At 41.0% G+C, this 24,297-nt stretch overlaps 1 protein-coding gene across 6 annotated transcripts in view; it reads right to left on the bottom strand.

Moving 5' to 3' along the window:
* Positions 1-24,297, bottom strand: part of Slc1a2 (solute carrier family 1 member 2) — a 139,693-nt gene that overhangs the window by 8,931 nt on the left and 106,465 nt on the right. For all 6 annotated transcript variants that reach the window (XM_010612575.2, XM_010612576.2, XM_010612577.3 and 3 more), the window contains 3 exons: positions 21,921-22,154; positions 16,773-16,967; positions 11,191-11,325 (listed from right to left, as the gene is read on the bottom strand). In XM_010612575.2, coding sequence (XP_010610877.1) covers positions 11,191-11,325; positions 16,773-16,967; positions 21,921-22,154 — 564 coding nt within the window. The remainder of the gene's footprint in view (positions 1-11,190; positions 11,326-16,772; positions 16,968-21,920; positions 22,155-24,297) is intronic.

The raw sequence follows: 24,297 nt of genomic DNA, 5'->3' as shown, positions 1-24,297 counted from the left end.
GAAAAAAAAAAAAAAAAAAAAAGAAGGGCAGCCTGTCCATAAATCCAAGGCAAATTGTATAAAGAATCCTTTGTCCATGTTTACTAGCTATCCAAAGATTAAAGAGAAGAATGCTGGAAAAAACACGAAGTGAGCAAGTAAATAAAATAAAAGTAAAAGGTTAGGAAAGATGCTGCCAAGATATTGTTAGCCTAGGGCACTGTAGCCTTCAATTGAAGAATATGAAGGCTATGATTAATTCCAGACAAAGTGGAAACTAACATTTTTCTCAGAACAAAGGCCTAACTTGCATTCTAGTCGCTGGGACCAAATCTATTTCTCATCAGAAAATAATCATGAAATAGCACTCGGAAGAGTCTGGCCTGACTGCACTGGAAGGAAGGCCAGCTGCTTGCCAGGTGTAAGTCACGTGTCCTTCTGATTTCTATCAGGAAGATGCTGCCCGTGATGGCTCAGAACTGAACTGAACTCTCAGGGATCTCTTTCCATCTTAGAATGCTCTGGCTGCGTTGCTGCCCTGGAGAATCTGCTTGAGGGTAACAAAGTCATGGCCATGAGTGAAGTTGGGAGTCTTGAGCTCATCCACAAAGTCAAACTGCTAAGAAGCCCCAGCACAAGATCATTACATAATACCTGCATCAGAGAAAAACTAATCTTAAAAAAGAAAAAAAAATTAAAGAAAAAAGAAAAGAGGCGGCCTGAGTTGGATTCAAATGCCAGACTTGTCCTTACCTGTTGGAGCCTTTGTTATCTCATACTGAAATAATAAAATTGTCCAATATATGAGTTCTTATGAAAATTAACATAACAGAGCCAGGCATTCAGACATTTAGTTAACAACTGAAAAAATATTATTTCTTATACAGATGTGTACTTCTAATATTACTAGAAATCACATCAAGTCAATTCAAATACATTTTGGCAGCTGCCAGAGAGAATTTCCACACATGGCTGGTTAGGCTACTATTTTCCCCTGAAAACACTGACCCTAATTATGGAGCAGCTCCTATGACACCACTCCTGATTAACCAGCTGTGCTAAATAATGTCTGTGATACATACAAGGAATATCACATAGTTGGGGGTCTGTTCTGGAGCTATTTGACTACAAATAGCTAACCTAACATGAACATACCTAACCAAAAACTCTGAAAGTCCAAAAATGTTGTGTGCCAACAGGATACTGTAAGTGCCAAATCCCACACCTGTCTCAAATGACAGGTTGTAAACAAAATACAGGTACACTCGACATAATGTTTAAAGTTATATCTAGGCTACATGAATAAGGTGTACATGAAACACAAATGACTTTCATGTTGCAACTTGGGTTCTAGTCCCAGGATATCTCATTATGTATAAAGCAAATCTTCTATAATCTGAAGAAAATGTGAAATCTGAAATTTTTCTGGTCCCAAGCATTTCCAATAACTGTTATTCAAACCTGTACTTTCGAGCTGGGGATTTAGCTCAGTGGTTCCACTGCCTTCCTTGCAAGCGCAAGGACCTGAGTTCGATCCCCGGTACCAAAAAAAAACAAACCTGTACTTTTAAGCCCTCTTAGAGTTTACTGAATACCCTTAACCAACTGTTAGATTCCAAAGAATGCTAGTTTTCAAAGCAACACTGAATACTCACTGATCCTATTGCCCAGTAAAGTCTGCCTTTATTTGCAAATAGAGGCCCTAAAATTAATGATGGTGATGGTCATGATGACAGTTACAGCTAATAGTTACATCACACAACTTGTAGGAATGCGCTTTATAGTTATGACCTTAATCCCTACTGGAACTCTCGAAGAGGTACTGTTATTCACATTTAATCCACAGATAAAACGCGGCCTGAGGAGATTAACCACATCCTGGTGAACTCCTACTGCCAAATTAGAACACAGGCAGTGTGATTCCAATGTCCAATGCCTACCACATGTCACAAAGCACCTCAGAGCCCGACGGCCCTGATTTGGACTCCAGCTCTATCACTGAGGAACAGTGTGATTTGGATGACTTGCTTGTGTGGTCTGAGTATTTCTTTTTCCCCCAAAGCCACACACTGATCTAATTCCCAAGGTGATAGTATCAGCAGATGGAGTCTTTGGAGACAGAATTATAGGACGTGAAGTCTGAAGTCTAATTGGCTAAAGGGAATACAAAAGAAAATAATCAAGGGTTCTTCTGAGATTTCTGGTTGGGGCAACCAGAGAACAGTGCCACCATATGTAGGAAGCACAACTGGTCGGGGTGGGAAAATTTCAGATTTCAGTTTGGAAGTTGTCAAGTGTGAGGCAAGCGACCTGGTCAAGGGGAGATGTCGCCTGGGTGGGGAGGAAGACTGACTGATGTTCAAGGCACATCTGAGATGCAGGTGGTAAACGGACTCCTCACACAGAGGCCATGGATGTCACAGGAGATCTGGTTCACCCTCAGAATGCAGGTAAAATAAGAAAACAGACAATCTAGGTTACAGCACTGAGGGCGACCAACAGAGGCCCAAAGGCCTGCAGAGGTGAAAAAGATCTAGAAGAGTTTGGCATTTCATAAGGAAAAAGAAGTATGTTTTTAAACATGAGGTGGTGGGAGACTATGCCAAGTACTGCCTGGAGGTCAAGAAAAAGAAGCAATTCTTGGTTTTAACAACAAAGAAGCCACCGTTACCCTGCCACTGGCTGTTTCTATACAGAGGTAGGGATCTAAGCCAGTTCACTGTAGGTAAAAAACTGTGAAGGAAGGAAGTCGGAGGCTTTATGCATAATCACCTTATTCAAGAAGACTGACAGAGCAGATGAGAAGGAATGGTTAATGGAATGAGACAGAAGATATAAGATTTTCTCCTTTGCTTTTAAGAGGTGGAATACTTGAAGATGTCCAAATCCTAAGGACAAAGAGCTAATAGAGAAGGAGAAACTAAAGATGTTGAAAAGAGGATATAATTTTTTGGACCTAGGTCTCAAAGGAGATTTAAGAGGATGTGATTCAAAGCAGAGATGATGGCCAACTACATCAGTAACATCACTTATAACAGTAAGTTTATGAAGATATACTTCTAAGTGAGATGTCAGGGATTAAAAGAGATCTGTTGAATAGCATAATGCCAATTTGGATTAAACTACACTATCCGATTCCTTCCATGCCAAGTTCCTCTGCCACAAAGCATACTGGGAAAATTCCCAGGATGCTCAGCCAGGAATTCAATTATGGCTACTCTGTGTGTATCTTTCCAAAAAAGTGCAAAGCAGAGTATCCCCGGGGGAATGTCTGTCAATTCCGGGGAAGTCCAACTCTGGCCCAAACCAAGTTCTGGAAGTTGTGGTTCATGTGGAAAGTTTCCTCCATAGGCAAATACTTTCATTTTCCTTCACAATCATCCGAGACCTCTCTGGAAACTACAGCTTTCATGTTGAACCTTAGGAGTATTTAGGAGGGAGGGAAGGAAGGAGCGGGTAAGAGAGGGAGGGAGACGGAAGACAACAATTGGAGTTGGGTCTGGATGTTGTATGTGTCAGGACTGCAAGACAAGATGGAGATGAGACTACAATCCTTCATTTAATAGACTCAGTACAGACAGTACAGTTATTCTTTTGGGACTGCCAAGAAACAAAAATGAAATGGGCTTTGACAGTTATTTCAAATTGAATTGAGTCACTGGGTCTGGTTTGCTGGAAGAAAAGCAATTGTCAAGGTGCTTGGTCTATTTTCTATCTCTTTGTCTAAATCCTCTGGCAGGAAAATGCGGGATTGTCTGAAAGTCCTGATTCTCACAGAAAAACAGAGCCAAGCCAGGTCACTCACAATTCATTTGGTTCTTTGAACTGGGTTAAACCATATGAAATTGCCATTTCTGTGGTCTAAAAAGGCCAAATTCTGGCAGTTTCATATGATTCAATCTAATAGGACAAACCACAGTGTCTGCTCTCAGAAAGCAAGTTGCTGTGGGGCTGTCTTTAGGTACGCAGTATGGCGGGAGGGTGAACTAAAGCTCAAGGTCTGGGAAAAGCTGGCACACTTCTGGGCCTTAGGGGTCTAGGGCCACCTGTGGGGAAGGAAGGGAAGGTGGCCCACTAAGCGTGGAATAGGTAGGGGTGTGATCTTCGGACTCCATCCTGTATTGCAATCCTTGCTGTAGCCCAGCACGATACTTCACCTTGCACACTCGGATTTCACATTTGCAAAATAGGCCCAGTCATCCACCTCCAAGCCCTTCAAGAAGATAACAGCTACTGACGTGCACTGAGCACTTGTCATCCAAGAGGGTCTTCACAAACCCTCTGCATATCAAGGGCTTACATGGCACAAAGTGCATGTGCCAAGCCGTCAGTCGCTTATCACACTACTATTACTAGTTCAAGTGAAATCCAAATGAAATCACTTCCTCTTTAATTCCCCCACAAAATCTCATGCAGACTCCTCTTGAAACACCTAGCACATTCTGTTGGAAATTCTGGGCCACATCTATTGGGATTTTTTTTTTTTTTTAACCTCACTGCTAGACCAGAGGTTCTCTGAAGGCTGAGATCGTATTTTATAGTCATCGGTATCTTTGGAGGATAGGCTCCAGGGCACCTTTAAGGGCACCAAAATCCATGGATGTTCAAATCCCCTATGAAAAATAGCCTAGTATTTGCATATAATCTATATTTATCTTACAATGTACCTTAAATTACTTATAGATTACTAATAGTACTTAATACATTGGAAATGCTACATAAACAGCTTTGCTGTATAATTTAAAGAATAACGATAAGGGGGAAAAGTGTGTTCACTACAGTTGTAATTTTTTCAGTATTTTCTATCCTTGGTTGGTTAAACTCAATGGTATGGAAATCACAGAGAGCCAATTCTATTCACTTATGGCACAGGCAAGGTGGGGAGAGATGGGAATTTGGCATAGGACGGGAGGCAGAAAAGGATGGATTGGTAGTTTAAGTTGGAAGCAGGTGAATCCTTGACAGAGAACTGATTTTTCTCTAGCAGAACACCTGGCCGGATACTCTGGTGGTGATGACCTGGTATGCGGGCCTTGATCCAGGAGGAGATAGGAGACATAGGGCCCATCTACTTGCTAATAAAAACGAGAGAGGTGTCCAGAAAGTTGGAGAAAGACCCAAAGAAATGGAGAACAAAGAGAGGAAATTAGGCAGGGATGAAGTAGGAAAGGTAAAAACCAAGCTAGGGGAGATCACCAGGGGTGGGGAACACAAAAAGATTTTATTTTAAACTAAAGAGATGCCTAACATTAAAATTTAAATTCCTGCACTGACGTTATTAACAATGATGTCAGAGAACAAACACTTAAGATTCAAGGGTAAGCAAAGGAGTCATTTTCATTTTCTTGCTCTCCTGAGTTTACCCCTCCCCTTTTCAAGAGCACATATTTCTTTTGTGATATATTTTAAATGCTTTTGTCATGCAGAACTATAGCCCTACCACACCCCTTAGTCTACACTTGCATTGGCTTGAGTGAGGGACACTTGGGAGGACCAAAGGACCCGGTGGAAAAGGGGTCACCTTTCACAGTAAGGTTGACATGATTTGAGATGGGGTAGAAGGTAAAAATGAGAGTTAAGTGTACCCAGAAAAATCAAAGCCAAATACTTAAGACAAAAATAATTCTCTAGAATCTTCAGAAATTCTTTGTTTTCTTTTCTTTCTGGTACAGAGTAGAGGTTAAGTCCAGCGTGTATGTGTGTTTGTGTGTGTATGTCTGTGTGTCTCTGGGTGGGTCCCCATGTGTGTCCCCATATGCATATGTTTGAAATAATGGAATGCAGACCCATATTAGCAGGCTTGGAACATTTGGATTTTCTGGGTTTTAATCCAAGTTTAACCATTTAATATCCACTAAATTGGGGTAAGTTACTTTTCTATGGGCCTCAGTTTCCTCAACTGTAAAACAGGCATAGTACTGTTAGCTGCAAAACCTAAGCAAATCCACGTAAAGCGCTCAGAACAATATCTAACACTTAAAGGACACTCACTAAACATTAGCTATTTGCATCCTGCATCCTTTGAATGTATTTTCATTGACGGATTCATGAACTGTCAGGTTTCTAAAAGAGTATAGGTAATTATAAAACCGACAGTCAGGAACTTCTGGTTACCAAGAATCTCCCTTACTCTAAACCATTGCTCCTGCAGTGAGGTCCCAAACTACATCACGAACATCACCTGGCAAATTCTCAGAAATGCTGATTCTTGGGTCTCGACCCAGACCTCCTGAATCTCCAGAAGACTCTGGTGCACGCTCACCTTTCAAAACCAAAGCTTTACTCCCTTCATAGATAGATGCCAGTGTGAGGAGCTTCAGTCTCTCCCGCAGGATGGGAGCTCCTTAAATTCTCCCCTCTAAGCCGCACTCTAATATGTCTCCAAATAGCAAGTGCAAGTTGAGAAAACACCTCACCCACCAGCAGGGTGTTACGGGAGCAGTGGGCCACAAGTACACTTAAATTCACTTTATTTTGGGTCTCCTTTTCTAGATGTGACCAGACCAGTTTTTTACTACTTCTTCCTGACATTGGCTCCCAGTTTTTACTTCATCCCTCCTTCTTCACGGAGAAAGGTGAGGCATGTCTCTAACAAGGATCTACCAAGCATTCCCAGCACAAATGGTTTCTTGGACTCAGGAGAAGGTTCTGATTTTAGCGCATCCTGCCTATGTGGTGCTCTTGGACTCAGGCACTTTCAGGGGTCTGGAATCTTGGTTTCCACCATGACATTTACAGAGCATCTAAGTCTGCCCATTGAAAAGCAGCCAGGATTTAGTGGGCAGTAATGAGGCTGGCTGGTCTCCAGCAGCTGGAAAACACTGGGACACATTAAATGTCACTGAAGGCTTTGTTGGGTTTTGAATTGAAAAACTGCTAAAGTTATAAAAGCTTGCAGACTTTGCCTAGAGAAGAAAAACTCCCCCCACCACAAACTACTTTTCTAAGGAACAGTCAGCCCCCTCTTGCACCCCTACCCCAACCCGACACTCACCCCACTTATACACTAACGAGTTCCCAAAAGCCATGGTGCTTTCCCATCAAGTTCCTGTTTCCAGAACTCCTCTTGCTGGTGAGAAAGAATGCAGCATCATTACTAATTCAAAGCAGATTGGGCCCAGCTCAGCCTCTAGTGTCTATCTTCCCAGGATCCCTTACCCTTTCTTTTTTTCTTAAAAGAAATGTTTATACTTATTTGTTAAAAAAAAAAAAAAAAGCCATCTTCCACAGAATGTCAGGTCTTAAAACTAGCAGGGCACTCAAAGACACTGGGATCAGACTACCACACTCAAGCTGACATTAGAGTTCCCATTGTACACACAACATAACTGAGACCCAGACTAAGTAAATTATCCAAAGTCCTATAGGTAATAAGTGCAGAGCTCAGAGCCAACTCTCCTTCCTCTTGGCTGTTCTCTCCCTTGATCATGTCCCCATCTGAGATCAGAGCCTCAGAACTGAAGACGAGCACTTCACTTGTTTTTCTCTTACCAGTTCCGGCCCAGTAGTTTCCTCTTATATGATTTTATCAATAGTTAATCCGAATGTATCATCATTTTCTTGTTTGTGTTCAACCAACTCCCTCTTAATGGCCCATTTCAACCCTAGTGTGGTGACACCCTGCTTTCTTGTTCAAGTATGAGCATGTGAGCATATGCCTAGGGTAACTCGAGAGGACCCAGCCTCCTATCCATTTGCTAACACCTAGGTCGGAAGTAGTCAAGGCCTTGAATATTTCATAAAAGGATTCTCATGCAACAGGCTTATAAGGAAACGAGTGCCAGAGTCTGCAATTTGATACCTGCTGGGACTGGAGGACTTGAATTCTAAGAGAAGCTGATGCTTTGCTTACATCTGCAAGTGTTCCCAGTTAGGCTATTTGTTTTGCTTTAGTCCTGGGAAAGGAGAAAAAGCATGTTGAACAGAAAGTCTGGTTATTATGTAGAACCAGGGTTGTCTTTGCACATTTGCACTGCTATAACAAAATACCTGAGACTTGGTAATTTATAAACAGAAATTTATTTCTTCACAGATCTGGAATCTGGGAAGTCCAAGATGCCAGAATCTATCTGTTCAGGGCCATCTTGCTGCATTAGCTTATGGAGGATGGTAGAAGAGGAAAGTTGGAGCAAGAAAAGGCCAAGCTCTCCTTTTTTTATGATGGCACCAATGCCAGTCCTCACAACCTAATCACATCTTAAAACTCCCACCTCTTAATATGTGTTATAATAAAAATTAAATTTCAACATGCATTTTGAAGGGAACAAACATCCAAACAATACCATAGGGAGACCTTATCAGTCTATTGTCCCGAAACATGCAAACTCTAGCACAAGAAGGGAGGCCTTGTAGGTCTGTTGTCCCTAGTCTTTCCAATTTTGGACCTGTCTGCTCCTCTTCTCATGGATGAACTGCTTTGTACAAATTAGGAGAGGGCACAAGGTGGAATGAAGGCCCAGGGCTGGCCACGTGTTAGGGTTTAGATCTAAAATGTCTCCCTAAATTCTCATGTGTGTGGAAGGTGACTGGATCATAGTGTTGTACTCATCAGTGGATTCACCAATCGGTGAGTCCAGTAGTTCAATGTGATGTTGGGAGGTGGGACCTGGTTGGAGGTGGGTCACACGGGACATGACCTGAAAGGATGTATTCCTGTTGCAGTCTCCTCCCTTCTCTCTCTCTGCCTCCTGGCTGCCATGGCTAAAGCACCTTTTCCTCCATGATGGCCTTCCTCCATGCAGTTTCTGCCTTGGAGCTAAACAAGCACGGACTCAAAGTGTGAACCAAAATAAATCTGTCATCCTTTAAGTTGTGGGTGTCAGATACAGTGATGAGAAAGGAATAAGACACGTACAAGCTATGCTGTGCCTCAGGGAAGACACTCAACTCTTTCCATTCTCAGTTTCTCACTCATGAAGCGGAGATCGTCAAGGAGTACACAAAAGACAGATGTAGCAGTGCCCAGCAATTATCTGCTCCCTTTCCTTATTCCTGATAACATTACCACATATTTTTTTCACTCAAGGGCATTTACATTGTAATAGAGTAACAGCCTCTTTTAGTAACAATTTTTTAAAAGACGAATATGGAATAGAGAATTTCAGGCCTCAGGAACAAGTCCAAGAAAAGAGCAGGCAGCACCGTCACAGCAGACCAGGAACGCCCAACCACACCTCCAGTTGAGGAGGCTCCAGAGGTGGGAGTGAGTAAGCAACAAGCCACAGGGGAGCAAGTGAAATGAGAGCAGCTTCCTCTGTCTTTCTTCTTGTATGGAAAGGCCCTGATGATCACACAGCAACTGTGCGGTCAAGGTTAGCACACGTTGTTTGAGCTCCGACTTTGTGCTCCACCCCCACACCACTGACAATGTCTTCATTCCCCATCTCCTCCACCTCATTCAAATCCTACCCCACTCGTTCATCTCCTTGTCTTTTCCTCTCCTGGTCTTTCCCACCATAAGTCACCACTGAATCTTAGCTACTTTGCCTGGTACCATGAGAAAGGCTCCCTCTTCACGCCAACGCAAAGCACAGAGAGCAACCAAGTTAGCACAGAGGAACCTACCTGAGATTGGCAGAGACAAACATGAGGTTATTTAGTTTATTGTTTTTGTTTGTTTGTTTGTTTGTTTTTGGTACTGCGGATCGAACTCAGGTCCTTGCGCTTAAGAAACAGGAGGTAGAATTACTGAGCTAAATCCCCAGCCTATTTAGTTTATTCTTGACCTTCCCACTCAACATACTGCAAGAACATTTCCATGATGTGAAGGAGCCAGCCAGGAAGATCCATGACTCCTGTGTTGAGCACACTGTATAGAGGGAGCCTCTTCTTATTTATAACCTACACCTCAGTCTCTGCACCAATCGGCACATTTTATGCAGAGGCCAGGCTTCCTCTAACCTTCCCAGATGTTCTTCTCATTAGCCTCTTGCATTTTTCTCTTTGTATATGTGCTGCCGAAGCAAGCACTTGCATTTTTCTCTTTGGAAGGGTGAGGGCATGGAAGAGGTTCATAACTCAGTTTGTAATATGTGGCTCCTGGCTCTCAAAATCCATGCCAATAAATATCAGAAAAACTGCCAGCTGTAGGTCAGATGGTTTGTCAAATAGACATGGGCACACTGGCCTTGGATTTCTGCATCAGCATCTGTCGTTACATCTCTAACATCAAAGCTCATGGTATCACTCAAAGACTTTATAATTTGACTCCAGACTAGACAGGGGCATTAATGTACATCTTATAGAACAGCAGGGTCCAAATGGCCCCTTAAGAGAAGAACCATTCCAACCACTCTACTGGGGAACTTTTGGTGGACTTTCCTACTTTCATGAAGGGGAAGCAAATCTTTTACACTAGGAAAATATCCTTCACTGGGAATTGTGGCTGGGCTACATGTACGTGGTCAAATTCAAGCTTCCCTGCATGGCATTCAAGTCTGCTCATCTTGTCTCTCCTTTTATCATTTACAGGGAATCCAAGTTATTTGCAGCCTCAGTGCCTTTGTACAGGCCAGCCTTGACTGGAATGTCCTGTTTCTCTTCCCATCTGTGTATTCCTGGGTAACTTCTACCTATATAGTTACGACCCGGCTTAGCTATCATTGCCTTTTGAAGCTTGAGAACATGGCAGGCTCCCAAACCAAGATCTAGGGTCAAATCTCTGTTCATTTCCAACTCACCTCACCTCTTCAAGATTATTTCCTCATCTATACATGGGAATAATAACACCGAACTTTCAAGATCATTATGGAGGAAGATGTGGAGTGCTAGAGAACATTTCTACTACTTCTTCAGGTTTCCTTGTGCCCCTTCTCAGTTAATCTCCACATACTATACCAGACCCCCAGCAACCAATGATCTCTTTCTGCTGCTATATATTCTTTTCCTAGCGCTTCACATAGATGGAATCACACAGTACCTACTCCTTTCTCTCTGGATTTGTTCACTCAATATAGTATTTTGAGTTTCTTTGCATTCACCAGTTGCAACACTTTTTAACTTGGTGTTATAATCTACTGATTCATCCACTAAACTGTGAAACTCTGAAAGACTCCATTTTTTCTTCTTTGGTTCTCAGGTAGATATTCAGTATGTGTTAGAGGCAAGGAGGAAGTGAGGGAGTTGCCATGGGGATTGGCTACTGCTTTGTCACTTCTCCACCCCTGAGGGCATTCATCAAATCCCCAGCGGAACCCCATCTCAGGCACTTACAGCAGCCAGTCCACAGCCACCAGCAGGCTGATGTCCTCTGTCGGCAGGCCCACGGCTGTCAGAATTAGGAGCATGGTGACCAACCCAGCACTGGGGATACTGGCAGCGCCAACACTTGCCAGTGTGGCTGTGAGGCTGAGAAAGAGAAAGAGAAAGCCAGGTCATGGGAAGAGAGTCTTTGCAAAACCATCCCTGGCATTCTCAAGTTCCAATTTCCCTGCAGCCATAAATTCTCCCTTCCTCTCCCTCCCCCCACCCAGGAATAGGGAAATCTAAAGGACAGAGACCCAGAAATGAGGGGCTCTTTGGATTCTGCTCCACTGAGATGAAGCCTATAAATTTATGGATTGGAGCCTTATTTCCATTATGATATCAGTTAGTCTAATGCCTCACAGGACTCCAGTAATGTAATTGTAACTCTAAAAGCAGGCAAGGAAATATTAAAGAAGAAAAAACAAATCATTCTTAACCTTCCCATGGGAATGCCACTGCATTCATTTCTGCTTACGTCTCTCTGAGCACCAGCCTCAGGGCTATGTGGCGAGAGTCTGAGGAAGTCACTGCCAATGCTAACATGAGCACTCAGAATAGGAAATATCCAGACCCAACTGAGCAGACATCAGGGCAAGAAATCAACAGATTCCAAATGAGATTAAATTCAGTCGCCTGGATTTTTATGGGCTGGAAAATACATTATTCAGAAAGAGGGTCCCAGGCAAAGATAATGGAATAACAGAAATCTTTCTCTCTGAAGCACTTCATTATCTCCTTTGTAAGCAGGAGCAGGGCCACATCCAGTACCGTTTTGATGTCTGTCTCTGGGCAAACAATTTAGAGCTCAGGTGCGCTGTATGGACACCAGGGGGTCTTTGGGGCTTCATGATTGGTAGTGATTTCCCCCTCTTTTATGAGGTTGTCATTTATAGCAGCTGTCAATTCTAAATTGAAGAATGCTTCTGAGAATAGGGATTCCCAGCTGGATTTTGTGGACACTGAAAAGAAAAGGATTTTCTTTGTGATTGTAAAATTCTACAGTATCTATAGTAGACACTCAGGCTCCAAAATGAGAAACAGCTTCTCACTGTGTCTTAATAAAGTCCAGGCGATCAGTGTGACTGAGCACGTAATCTTGGGTTCTTAAATTCGAGAGTAACTTGAATTTACCTAATTTACATGGGAGGAAATGTAAAATGTAGCTTCCTGAGAGCCTGTGGGTTGAGCTGTTTTTTTCACATTGCTATCCTCCCCAGATTTAGGTCTGACCCAGTTTGGGTGTCAGTGATTCTCAGTGCAAGTTCTGCTCTCAAACAGCGTATTTTCAAATCCCAGGTCTACCACTTATTAAGCACCTGAGTTTAGACAAACTAACCTCTCTGCACCTTGATTTAAGAGGGAGATAATAATGGTATCTCACTCCTGTGATCAGAAACTTTCAGGAGTTCACAAGTAAAAAAAAAAAAATGCTTAGAAGAGTCTATTAGGACTGTTGCTATTAGTCATGGTCAGTAAAGTACAACAGCATTCCTACAATATCAGAGGAAAACGTGGCAATTACATAATGAATGAGGTTACGCACAATAGAAAACCTACTTTATGTCAAAGAATCAAGTTCTAATTTGTGATGTGAATTGTTATTCTTAGGGAATCTCATCAGGATGTGGCAATTGCACAATGAAAATTTCCCTCGCACTCCAACAGCTGAAAGGTGGGAATTCTCAGCCATTTCCCCAAGGCAGAACACCAGGGAATGGGGACTTTCGAAGTTCCAACTTATCTTGGCCTCCAATGTTCTATTTATAACACTGATTGCTTCTGTTTTGAGTCGCTCTTACCATCCCTTTGCACTGTGGCCTTTTTATCCGGGGAGTTTGTGGTTACTTCGGCTTCCTGACAGTGGGCTTCCTCACCCTAACCTGCCTCCTCCCATGGGAAAAGTGTGGTCTGCAGAAATCTAAGCCCTGTAACAGCTCCATAAGTAGTGATATGCCTATTCCCTTTGTCCTCTTCTGCCCTGCTGGCTGTCCACCCCCCTCACTTCTTTAAGGCTGGTTCCTGGAACTGGTGCCAGGTATTGTATACAGGCAAATCTTCACAGTAGCACCGAAAAGTACGTATGTGGCCATATTTGCTTTCGTCATGGGAAGCCATGGATTGGATGGGTGGAGAAATTTTGGCTCACAAAGGTTTAATAAATCATGGCTGGGACATAACACATATCTATGTGGTTCCAGTATCATCTAGATCTCAATGGTCTCAATTCTCAGCCACTCTTCTGCAAGCAGCAAAAGGCAAAGACAAGGGATTTACTTGGTAGCATAGCATGAAGCTGGACTTCGCTATTTTTTTTTCCAAACAAATTGCAGGTGGTGAAGCTACGCATTCCATGTCCCCCATGACCACCACCAAGCAGCTCTTGCAGTGTCTAGAGTTAAGGAGATTTGGCTGAACTTGCTCAGTGGCTAGAGATTTAAATGGATATCACCAACCTTATCCTTTGCTCAGAGAAAACAGTTGTTAATATAAAACAAATCCTGTGTCAATAAAATTAAATAATTCCAGTACAAATCCAGTCCCACAGTCCATTCTCTTATCTCTAAATTCCCAACTCCCAGCATGAACCTGATGGAGCCAAGAATAGAGGCACCAGACTTATTACTGATTAGGAAAGGGTTTCACTGAGAAGCTCCTTTCCCCTGTGAGTTGAAAGCAAGGGAGGTTAGCGATCTCACAAGCTCTCTGTTAAGACATGGTTCAGAAAGCTTGCCACTCTGACCTGAAGCAAGTTCTCCATTGTGATTTACTTCATGGTATATACTACATCACCACCACATTTGACTCTGAAATTGTAGGAGTGCTACTGCACTTTACTGAGCATCATCAATAGTAACAGTCCTAATAGCTACCTTTCTCAACAGGTGACTACCTGTCAGATTGTGTGATAGTTGTCCTCATCCTACAGAGGAGGAAACTGAGACACCTCTGTGGTACACATATTGCAAGTGATTCTGAGGACTCAACAAATTAACATACGCAACCCCACCGTATAGTGTAGTTGAGGCAGTGTGCATAAGGGTTAAAAGCACACACCCTAGAGTCTGGATTCAAATACTGTCTTTACCACTTATACACGGACAAATGATCTTGTACCAATGACTTGACCTTTCTGTGCTTCCTTTTCTCCTCATTGATATAAAATACAGAACCCAATATTTATTTTCTAGGGATGCTTTTAAGATCACAAGTTAAGATCCTTAATCTATGGAAACATGCATTAACATTTGGAAAGCTGAGTTTTAGGTATTCCTCCAGATAGCTGTGTGACCTATTCTCTGAGTCTCAGTTTTCTCGTTTACTAGATTTCCTATGGACACTAGGAAAATTTGTGATGATTATTCAAGTTTTCTGCATTAAACATGATGACTTTTTCTTTTATGTTTTCTTTTTCCTTGCTTAGTTGCCAAACTAAGCTTGAATGCATATAAGATATTCATTAAATCTTTTGGAATGGTTATAAGAAAAGATGAGAAATTGGTGAAGCCAAAAAAAGAAATATCTCTGAGCTGGTTAAATGCTCCAGAGGTAGAAAAATCAAGCAAGGATCTGAAGTAGTATCAGTCTATAGACCACATAAAGGACATGACTAGAAGGCTTGCCACTTCCAGTATTACTGGCAACTTCTAGTATTACTACAGGCACTGGTTAGTCCCTAAGTTTGGACTTTTCAGAAATCCCAGCATATAGAGAAATTAGATATGAGTGGACCCTGACTCTTAGGACAAGTCTCCTAAATTGGCCCCTAGACCATGAAAGTCTTCCCAGAAAACATTGTCAAATGAACGGTGAGCCAATCCGACGCCTGATTATTACCAGAATTTCTAAAATAGAGGTTGACAGTGTTGTCTAGGGTTTGACATAAGGCAGAGAAGAGCTAGTGCTTTAATCTGAATTCAGAAGACATTCTCTCTTCTTAATGTCCAATGGAGAGGGAACAAGACCCAACAATGACTTTAATATCTTCTTCTGAGTCAAAATCAGCAAGAAGGGGTTGATGTAAGCATTGATGAAAGATACTGACTATAGAATACACATTTGACCTATGCCTCTGGCACCCATAGTCATGAGACCTAAGTTTATGACATAAATGCTCTGAGCTTCACTTCGTTATTCTGTGCAATTGGAACGGTGACAAGCCCTTTTCTTCAGGATTGCTGGACATGTTCAAAGCATTACCTATAAAGAGCCCACCACTTCAGAAACAGCAAAGGAGTGCATTTCCATGTCTCTCTAGTTCTTTCCTCATAATGAATCTCCTGGGCCTTGTCGGTTCCAATTTTTGGAATTTTATTTCTTCTGCAAATACATCTGTTATACAGAATGTGGCTCATGTACCTGCCTATTTACTGATCTCACAAGTCTGAGAGGAAAGTAAACATAACTGTAGAGTCCAAACATCACAAACTCAAACGTCTTAACAAGCCAAGCTGTTGGGGCAGGTGATGTTGACCAGGTAAAAGTAATAAGAAACAGAGGGAATGTGGTGAACTGAAAAGCAATTATCTTACAAGACTCTAAAACTCTTAAGTTTTTACAACATATAGCAAGGCAGACAGAGTAAGATTCCAAACTGGCTTCAGCCCATGAACTACCAATGCTGAATATCTTGCTCATTTGCTGAGAAAATTAAGACACTGGGAGTAGGGAGAGACCATAGTAATACCAATAGCTGCCTCATTGTTTGTTTCACTTTCATGAAAGCCAGAAATTGTCTTCTGACTCAACTGAAACTCCTATTTGGAGTGGGAATGATGCTATTGAAACGAAGATTCCAAAGAGTTTCATTTCATGTTATAATGGCAATAGAACTCTGGATGATTTATCCTTATATATATGTAGAGTCATTCAATGACTCTACATATACATAAGAAGCTGAAAAGTTGGCCGGGCTAGTAGATGAGATTTTTAAGTTTATGGAGAAGCAATACATTTTAATGGCCTCTTGGAAGAGTGTATGCTCTGATTTTTTTTTGTTATAATAATGAATGCATATGGTAAAATAGCTTTAGTAAAAACAAAAATATGTGATATATGTAATAAAATGGTATAGGCTCTGTTAAGGAATTTCTTTATTTCATCACTTCTGCCCTCACCTCTGGAATATTGAAAGAAGCATATTTTAAAGAAAGAATAGTTGGATTCAGGCTAAGCTTACATCAGTCCCAGTCCAAGCCCTGTTAGCTCATGACTCCTGGAGTGTCTTTGGGCCATCAACAATGCTTCCTGGAACCTAAGTTTCCTCATCTATTATATGGGCAAGAAGTAAGTGCCCTGCCTACATCACAGGACTGCTGACAATTAAGAGCCAAGTGCCATGTGTGATACAGACAGAAGGGATTCATATGAGCTTATTTCTTTCCTGCCACAATCTTTTCCTTTTGAAAGTTGTCATTTGTTCCTCTGCTGTTATTGCCTTCACTATGTGTCCAGCAGGGGAACTGAAATTCAAATAGCCTCTGTCAAATGGAGTCAGTGAGGAGGGGGATCAGGGAAGATTGTTTCTGTGCCCCCACCCTAATTTCACTCACCTTACAGTCACAATCTGACCTCCATCCAGGACAACACCATTCATCTGGGCTATAAAAATGGCGGCCACTGCTTCATACAGGGCTGTGCCATCCATATTAATGGTTGCTCCAACTGGGAGGACAAATCTGGTCACGCGCTTGTCAATCCCCAGATTTTCTTCCAGACAACGGAAGGTGACAGGCAAAGTTCCAGCACTAGGGGGAGAAGGACAAAGAGAAAGAGGAAGAGGGAGAAAGGGAGGGAGGGAGGAAAAGAGGTGAGGGAGAGAGGGAGAGAGAGATTATATCTGCTTTAGTGAAGCAAGACAAAGCACAAATAATTAACACTGGAAAGTTTTTGTTCCTTTTGTTTCGGTCAGGCAATGTAACATGCAAAGAAGCAGTATAATGAGCAAAATTAAAATTCAGTAAATTAGAGGTTCAAATTCAATCTTATTAAGATGCTAATAGGCAGGAAAAATATTTTCATTGTCTTCCTTTTGAGATTTACTCAGAGCTTTGAGTTCCCTTCTTCTTTTGGTCACTATTTTCATCTTGGATTAAATACTCAACCATATCTGAAAGACCACATGAATTGAGCTGCAAAAACAATATTGTCTCAGAAAACAATCAGCTGTCAACAATAAGGCGTAATAAAGAATCTTTGAATGACCTGTAACTTCATATTAGAAATACTGTCTCCACAAAATGACAACAGGGATTGTACCCTGAGGGATACAGGGATTGTATTCCTGAGAACTGCCCTGAGCTGGGCCTGCTAATTTGGAGAATGCTGAGAAAACATTTCAAGCAACCTTGGAAGGAACCCCAGCTTTGTGCAGTTCACTGAGGAAATTCACATGTAGTCAGAATCCTGGAAAAAGAGCCATCACCAGCTCTAAGTCTCTACAATGACATGGTGCAGAAAACATGTGATCTGCAGCTAATCAAAGACACACTATGGGCTGGGGATTAAACCACATGACTCAGCCTCAAAGGCTAGAATTCCTGATGTGTTCATGTGTCTTCTAAAATAGGAGACCTATAAAAGCAAGGGTTGCTGAAAGCCATAATATTATGCAGAGGAAGTTGAGCTGATTTGCTTCAACGTTTAAGTAAAATTTTTTAAACAATGCAGAACACTCAAAAAGTGTGGAAGTACTCTGAGGTACATTCCCTTTTGCTTTGTTCTACTGAAGTCTCAGCAAAACAAATTAGAGAACCTCCACTGCAGAAAGCTTTTGGAGGCATTGTCCCTCTTGCACTTATAGCCTTCGTCATAGCTGTCATGTTCTACTAGTTAGAATTGGGGGCTCCAACCAGGCTGGACACAGATACCAAGTTCCCAGCTTCTCAGAATGGAAAAAAACCCATCAGCTAAGTGAAATGCAGATTCCAGGGTCTACTCAGGACTAAGAAGCCCAGAGCTTCAAAATTGGAGATCCCAGAATCTGTATTATCAACTGACCTGTAAACCCCTAATGCCACAGTCATCTACCAGAACAGTCTTTGCGATTACAAGTCAAGGGTGAAGCCTCCTTCTTGCTCTTAGGGTGAAGAAGTGAATGCTTGGGGGTGTCTCTAAAGTAAAAACGTGTAAGTCCAAGTGAAAAGCTGGGGTTGGCCTCATTTGCATTAGGCAATGCCACTGGTCCTGGCTTGCTGCCCCAACTGTTTTAGTGAAAAGTTAGCGTCCCTTTATTCCTCTCATCCCTTCCCCTCGTCCTTTACTGGGACTCTTTTAAAGAGCAGGCAGGACACTATGAATAATCTAAAATCCTCATTTGTGTGGCTCTAAGCATACTTCTGGAATCACTGAAATACATTACTTTTTATTGCAGCACTCATTTTTCTGACATGTCATTAAGAGGTCTTTAAATAATTATAGAGGTTGGGAAAAATGATTGGCAAGGTATGAAAATAATCTCTATTTCTGTATTGGTTGATGTTATATTTGTGTCTTAGAAATTCACATTACCCAGTCAGTTCAAACTGGACTTGAGAATTTCAGTGCTTTCCTGTGTTGACAGGCTAACATTCTGGAATTGCTTTTTGGCTCCTGCCTCAAAGGCCATATGACTGTCTTCAAATGTTACTAATAATAATGTCAGATACTTGAGATTCTTCTTTCCAGATTAGTTTTAACAGCATGCATCAAAGTCAGAGAGATGCACAGAGACAGGTCCTGGACCACACTCCTCCATCCATCCTCCTTGACACAGTCTTCGTACCCATTGAGAAGAGCCAATCAACACCTTTGCAGCCTCAATCATATGAGGTCCAAGGAGGAAGAAAGGGTACTTAATAAGAGGACCCTAAGTTTTGCATTTTTCCCCCTGTGGCCCTAAGTTTTGCATTTTTTTCCCATCATGGCAAGGGGGCCCTGACTTAATTCTTGGTTCTTGGTACGTGATTCCTGCCACATAGCTTTTTTTAAAAAAGGAAACTTTACATCAGAGGAAAAAACACATTTAAGTGAGTACTAACACCATATTCTTTTAAAAGGCAATACAAAGGTAAGGGAAGAAATGTGTGTAACATTTTCAGCCTGTGCTAAATAATGCAAGCATTTGTCTTTGTCTTAGATACCAGGAGGTACCATCCACAGCCCTTTAAGATTGCTAATGTCTTAAAAATATACTGAGATGTGGATCTAATTATTCAAAAGAACATTATAGTATTATTGAAACATTTTAAAAATAAAAATCACAAAGATACTAGAAGAAAATATAAAGTAGTGTTCTATAGTTATGGGTAGAAACAACATGCCTCAGCATGACTACATACAAATTAAAAACTTCTAGTAGCAAAAGTACTTTAAATGCTTAAGACAAATGTCAAGCGAAGAACTGTGGACATTATTTGCAAGCCGTGACATGGACTTTGACATTCTTATATATAAAGAGGATGTTATGTATGTATCTCATATTATTATTACCAATATGTAAGATGGTCATAGGCCTTTGAAGCAGGAACCAATGAAGAAAAAAATGAATACACCAAAGGAAAATAAACGGGCTTGTACATAATTCAAGAGGCGGAAGGGAGAACAATCAATAAGAACACAAAAATGTGGTTTTCCCTTGTCAATAATCAAAGATTTACAAATTCAATAAAATGTTTTTTTAATAATATGAATGGAATGCAATGAAGTAACCGACATATGTCCAGAATATTTAGCCCTGGGGAGTAGGTGAGGAAGGGCTCACTCACAAACCCAAGGGGAAAAAGATAATGCACTTTCCTAAATTGCAATCTGATGATACATTTGAAAACTGTACATACCATTTGACTAAAAAATTCCACTTTTAGAAGTGTTTCTTGAGAAAATCATCAGACAACTTTGCAGAGATGTATCTATAAGGATGCTTGTCTCAGCTGTTTTCAATAGACATACTTTAAATGTGTACTACTGGGTAGAGTGAGATGGGCTTTGCAAAGTATATCTACAGTGTACTTTATATAGTTTACAAAATAATAGTAAAGATCTGTATTAGTAGATATAATTTCTTTACATTCAGCAGTAAAAAAATAACAGTTCCCAAGGACACAGTAAGAACTCTGGAAAGATATATAAACATGAAGATTAACTAAAAGGTTACTATCAACTACCATTTGGTGATACAGAACTAACTGGTGATGTCCACTGTCTTCTTTAAAATCATATTCAGTGCCTGAACTTTATCACGATGAATAAATACCATGTTTTACTCAGAAAACAAAAATTAAAGCAGATTATTTTTAGTTTTGAAAAACAAAGATTTACTTTTTCCTCTGGGTTCTTTATAGGCAGATACTCAGCCCTAGAAAGATCTACAGAAATAAAAAGGAGAAGGGAAATACTGAAGTGTTCTTCTTTATTGTGGGAAACAGGGTGCCAACCTGGGCTCTCAAGATTGTATACATTTCGGCTTTTTCTGAGAGCCCAGATTTTCTTAGTATGGACCTTCTCATTGATTTGCAAGAAGGAAGTCATGATTTGACTTCTCACCTGGTCACCACTGTGGTTCTGTTAAGTCAGCTAAAGAAAACCTGACTGTTTGCTCAATGGCCTTAGAAGAGCAAGCCACACTGTCACGGAAGGCCAGCTCACCAGCCAGGCATGATCGCAGGCTCAGCGAGAACATGACCTTGGGCTGTGTCAGTGTTTGTTTTCCTCTCTACCACCAGGCTTGTGTTTTGTGACCCAAGGAAATCTATGCAGAAATAAAATTATAGCAGGGTGAGTCTATAAAGCTCTTTTGTTCTTTGGGCTTCTAAATTGTCAGGCATTGCTTATGTATTTCTTTTTGTTTTGTTTTGTTTTTGCTAAGTTTAGTCCATTACAAATTATTAGGGTGTGATGAGACACACCTGTAATCCCAGAACTCTTGGAAGCTGAGGCAGGAGGACTGCAAATTTGAGCCCAGCCAGAGTAACTTAGCAACTCAATAAGACCCTATTTTAAAATAAAAAATTTAAAATGGAGTTGGGATGTAGCTCAGTGTGAAAGCCCTGGGTTTAATCCTCAGTACTGCAAAATAATTTTCTTTGCATATATATCAGGTCCTTGCTAGCTCCCTAATCACTGAAACTACGTTGTGAAAGAGGAACTGAGTCTTTCTCAAGGTCAAGTCAGATAAGCTTGGTTAAAATTAAACTGGGACACAATGATCCATTAGCTCATGCCAAGGTCAAAGACTTGGCTGACTTCTCCTTGTCTGAAAAAATCTCACTTAATAGATGAGTACCTGTAAAAGCTGGTTCTGCTACTTTTAGAAAATTAATTGCCAGAATCTCAATAGAATGATATTTGGTAATAACGTTTTCCCTATCACAGGTGGGATGTTAATGCACAACATCCCATTCTACCATTCTGGAAAAAAATTTAAAACTAAACTCAATTAATACTTTGTGTACCAAGTTAAGCTTGCAAATTAATAGCATGCATTCAGTTTAAAATGTAGTACACTATCATATTTCCAACACAGTTGCATACCTGCAAACATGCTACTCAGCAGGTTCAGAAGTTCCTAGAAGAAGCCAAAAATTCTCCATTTCAAAAATACTTTAATAACACACAAAGAGCATTCTCACTGAGCATCGCAATGAGAGAATTTTGAGAAATACAAAGTAACAGGTGGAGGAAAAGAGCATGCAGCGAGAAAGGTGAGTTTTTGCACTCTCTACCTGGAAGCAGTGCCCAGGGCTGTAATCCAAGCTTGGAAAATGCCAGCAAAAAAGGAGAAAGGGTTCTTCCTGGTCACTACGAAGTAAATCAAAGGGAGAAAGATGCCCCCATGGATGATGAGACCCACGATCACTGTGATCATGTACATCCCCAGTTGCCTAGCAACCACTTCTAAATCCTTGATTGCAATGATCTTCCCACAAATGAGGCAGGCAATACCCAGGGGAGAGTACCTGAAAAACATAAAGGAAAAGGAACATTAAAGAGACCATTATAGGATTCAGAACTTAAATCTGGGCCTTTCTATGTACTGCACCCTAAGGGAAACCCTTCGTTGTCTGTATCAAGAGTTTTGCTGAGACAGGGTCACAAGATTCAATAGATTTTATTTTTTACTTCAGATTAACTGCCTTAACTGAAGTCTGTTTTATGGCTCTATGAGGCCTGCTCTGACAAAAAGTCCAAAGGCTAATTTTGTTTTTCAGGTGAGTTTTAGGACAAACGAGACACACCTTACCATCTTTTAGCTTTACCATCTTTCAGGTAATCGACAGGTTAAAAGCTGAGAAACATGAGTTGTATTGTTGCAAATCTTGTTTGAGTTCTGTGTTCTTCAGCTCCTTCTAGAAATTTGGGAATAACATTTGGAGCTTTTTGGAAACTTGTAAGTGGGGGTATGTAAATGTCCATTGTCTATGCCTTGGGAGACGGAATATATTAAAATGAGAAGAGGAGAGGGAAAGAGAGAGCAAGCTGCCAAAACAAGAAAGCCATCTGAGCCAAGGAGTCCATTTAGAGAAATGTAGTTTTATGACTTTTAAGCCTGAAAGTATTTTTGCCCCACTTGAAGAGTAACGCTGGCCACCATTCATTGTGTTTCAATGTGGGAGAGCCCCATCTTCAGCTTCACTTAATTCTTAACACAACCCTAAAATCTAGGTATCCTAATTTTTATTTGGAAAATGAAAAATTATAGTTTGGAAAAGCTGAATCATCAGCCCAAGGCTATAAAACCCGGAAGTAAGAGAACAACCACAGGTCTGTGAAACTCCACAACTAGGGTGTTTTCCCTTCCAACCCAAGTCCTTTCCTTTCAGTGAGCAATCATAGCTCTTTGTAGATAAGGAGACAATTTGTCATATAACAATGCATCCCTCATAAACTTATTTTATGTTTCTATATTATTATTCTTTTATGGAGATCTGGAAACTACTTTGGTTTCCACTCTTGGGAGAGCTAACTGTTTTCCCCTCTCGTTTTGAGTTTATTCTTTGCAATTCTAGCCCCATCCTTTTTTTTTGCTTTTTAATCCTAGTGGTATTGCTAGGGCCTGAATTTGTGCACATTGTGAAAGTTTCTGAAATAAAAATATTTCAGGGAAGGTTGATACCTTCTTAAAAATTATAAGCATATTTGTAAGAAAGTCTATGGAGAAAATAAAGTTCCTAGATAGAGCTGCAGGGGCAAGACAGTCAAGAGAGAAAGAAATATTACCTACAGACCCTTTTGTCTGTCACTTGGGCCTAGATCAAGTCTTTTCCTTAAAATAGCTCAAGGAAAGCTGTGAAAAGCAGCTGAAAGTCATAAAACTACAGATGACTTTACGTTTTCTCAGCCACTCACAGCTAAACGACCTTGATCTGTGGCTTATTCCCATTTTACAGATTGGACATCAAGGCTTGGAAAAGTTGATTTCATCCTCACCAGGTTGCTATGAACATGCACATGAGCATACTGTTAAAAATTCCTCCCAGTGCCATTAACTCTCGGACTCCTGACAAAATAATTCTGCATAGGTTCTATTTTTGCACACCAATCCCATGTCCTCTTATCATCCATGCTTAATGAGTCAAGTCCGAGGTAATGAGACTTTCTAAAACATCTCACGGGCTGCCCAGTGGCAGGTGTTTTTATGAGCAAAATATTCTCTCAAGACGAACCTCACCCTGAAAGAACGGACCTGTGACTGACAGTGATAAGTTCTGACATTAGCACAGTCACTCTTCCCTCTTCCCTGATGAACAGGGAGCCTGAACATCTCTTGCTGTCTCCTACGGGTGCCGGTTGGCTCTGTCTGAGAAGTGCTTCCCAGGCATTACAGAGTTTGGAACAGACTATCTGCAATGTCATTAAACTCTTGTCTTCCCCACCATTTAACATTTTCTCAGTGTGCCCATAGTCACAACATCTCACTAATCAATGAGATTATCCCAGGGGCCAGTACTCTGTCACAGAGGCTGCAAATAACTGAGCAGGATGTACATTCCTATGATACCAGAAAGCACTTATCTTCATAAACCAAGAGATCAATTCTTGCCCAAACACCAATCACCTTTTAAAGATGTCAAAAAAAAAAAAAAAAAAAAAAAAAAAACA

The sequence above is a fragment of the Fukomys damarensis genome, unplaced genomic scaffold (genome assembly GCF_012274545.1).
Source record: "Fukomys damarensis isolate Sample0158 unplaced genomic scaffold, DMR_v1.0_HiC HiC_scaffold_27, whole genome shotgun sequence".
In the NCBI taxonomy this organism is placed as follows: Eukaryota; Metazoa; Chordata; class Mammalia; order Rodentia; family Bathyergidae; genus Fukomys; species Fukomys damarensis.
This window is presented reverse-complemented; position numbering and strand designations above follow the sequence as displayed.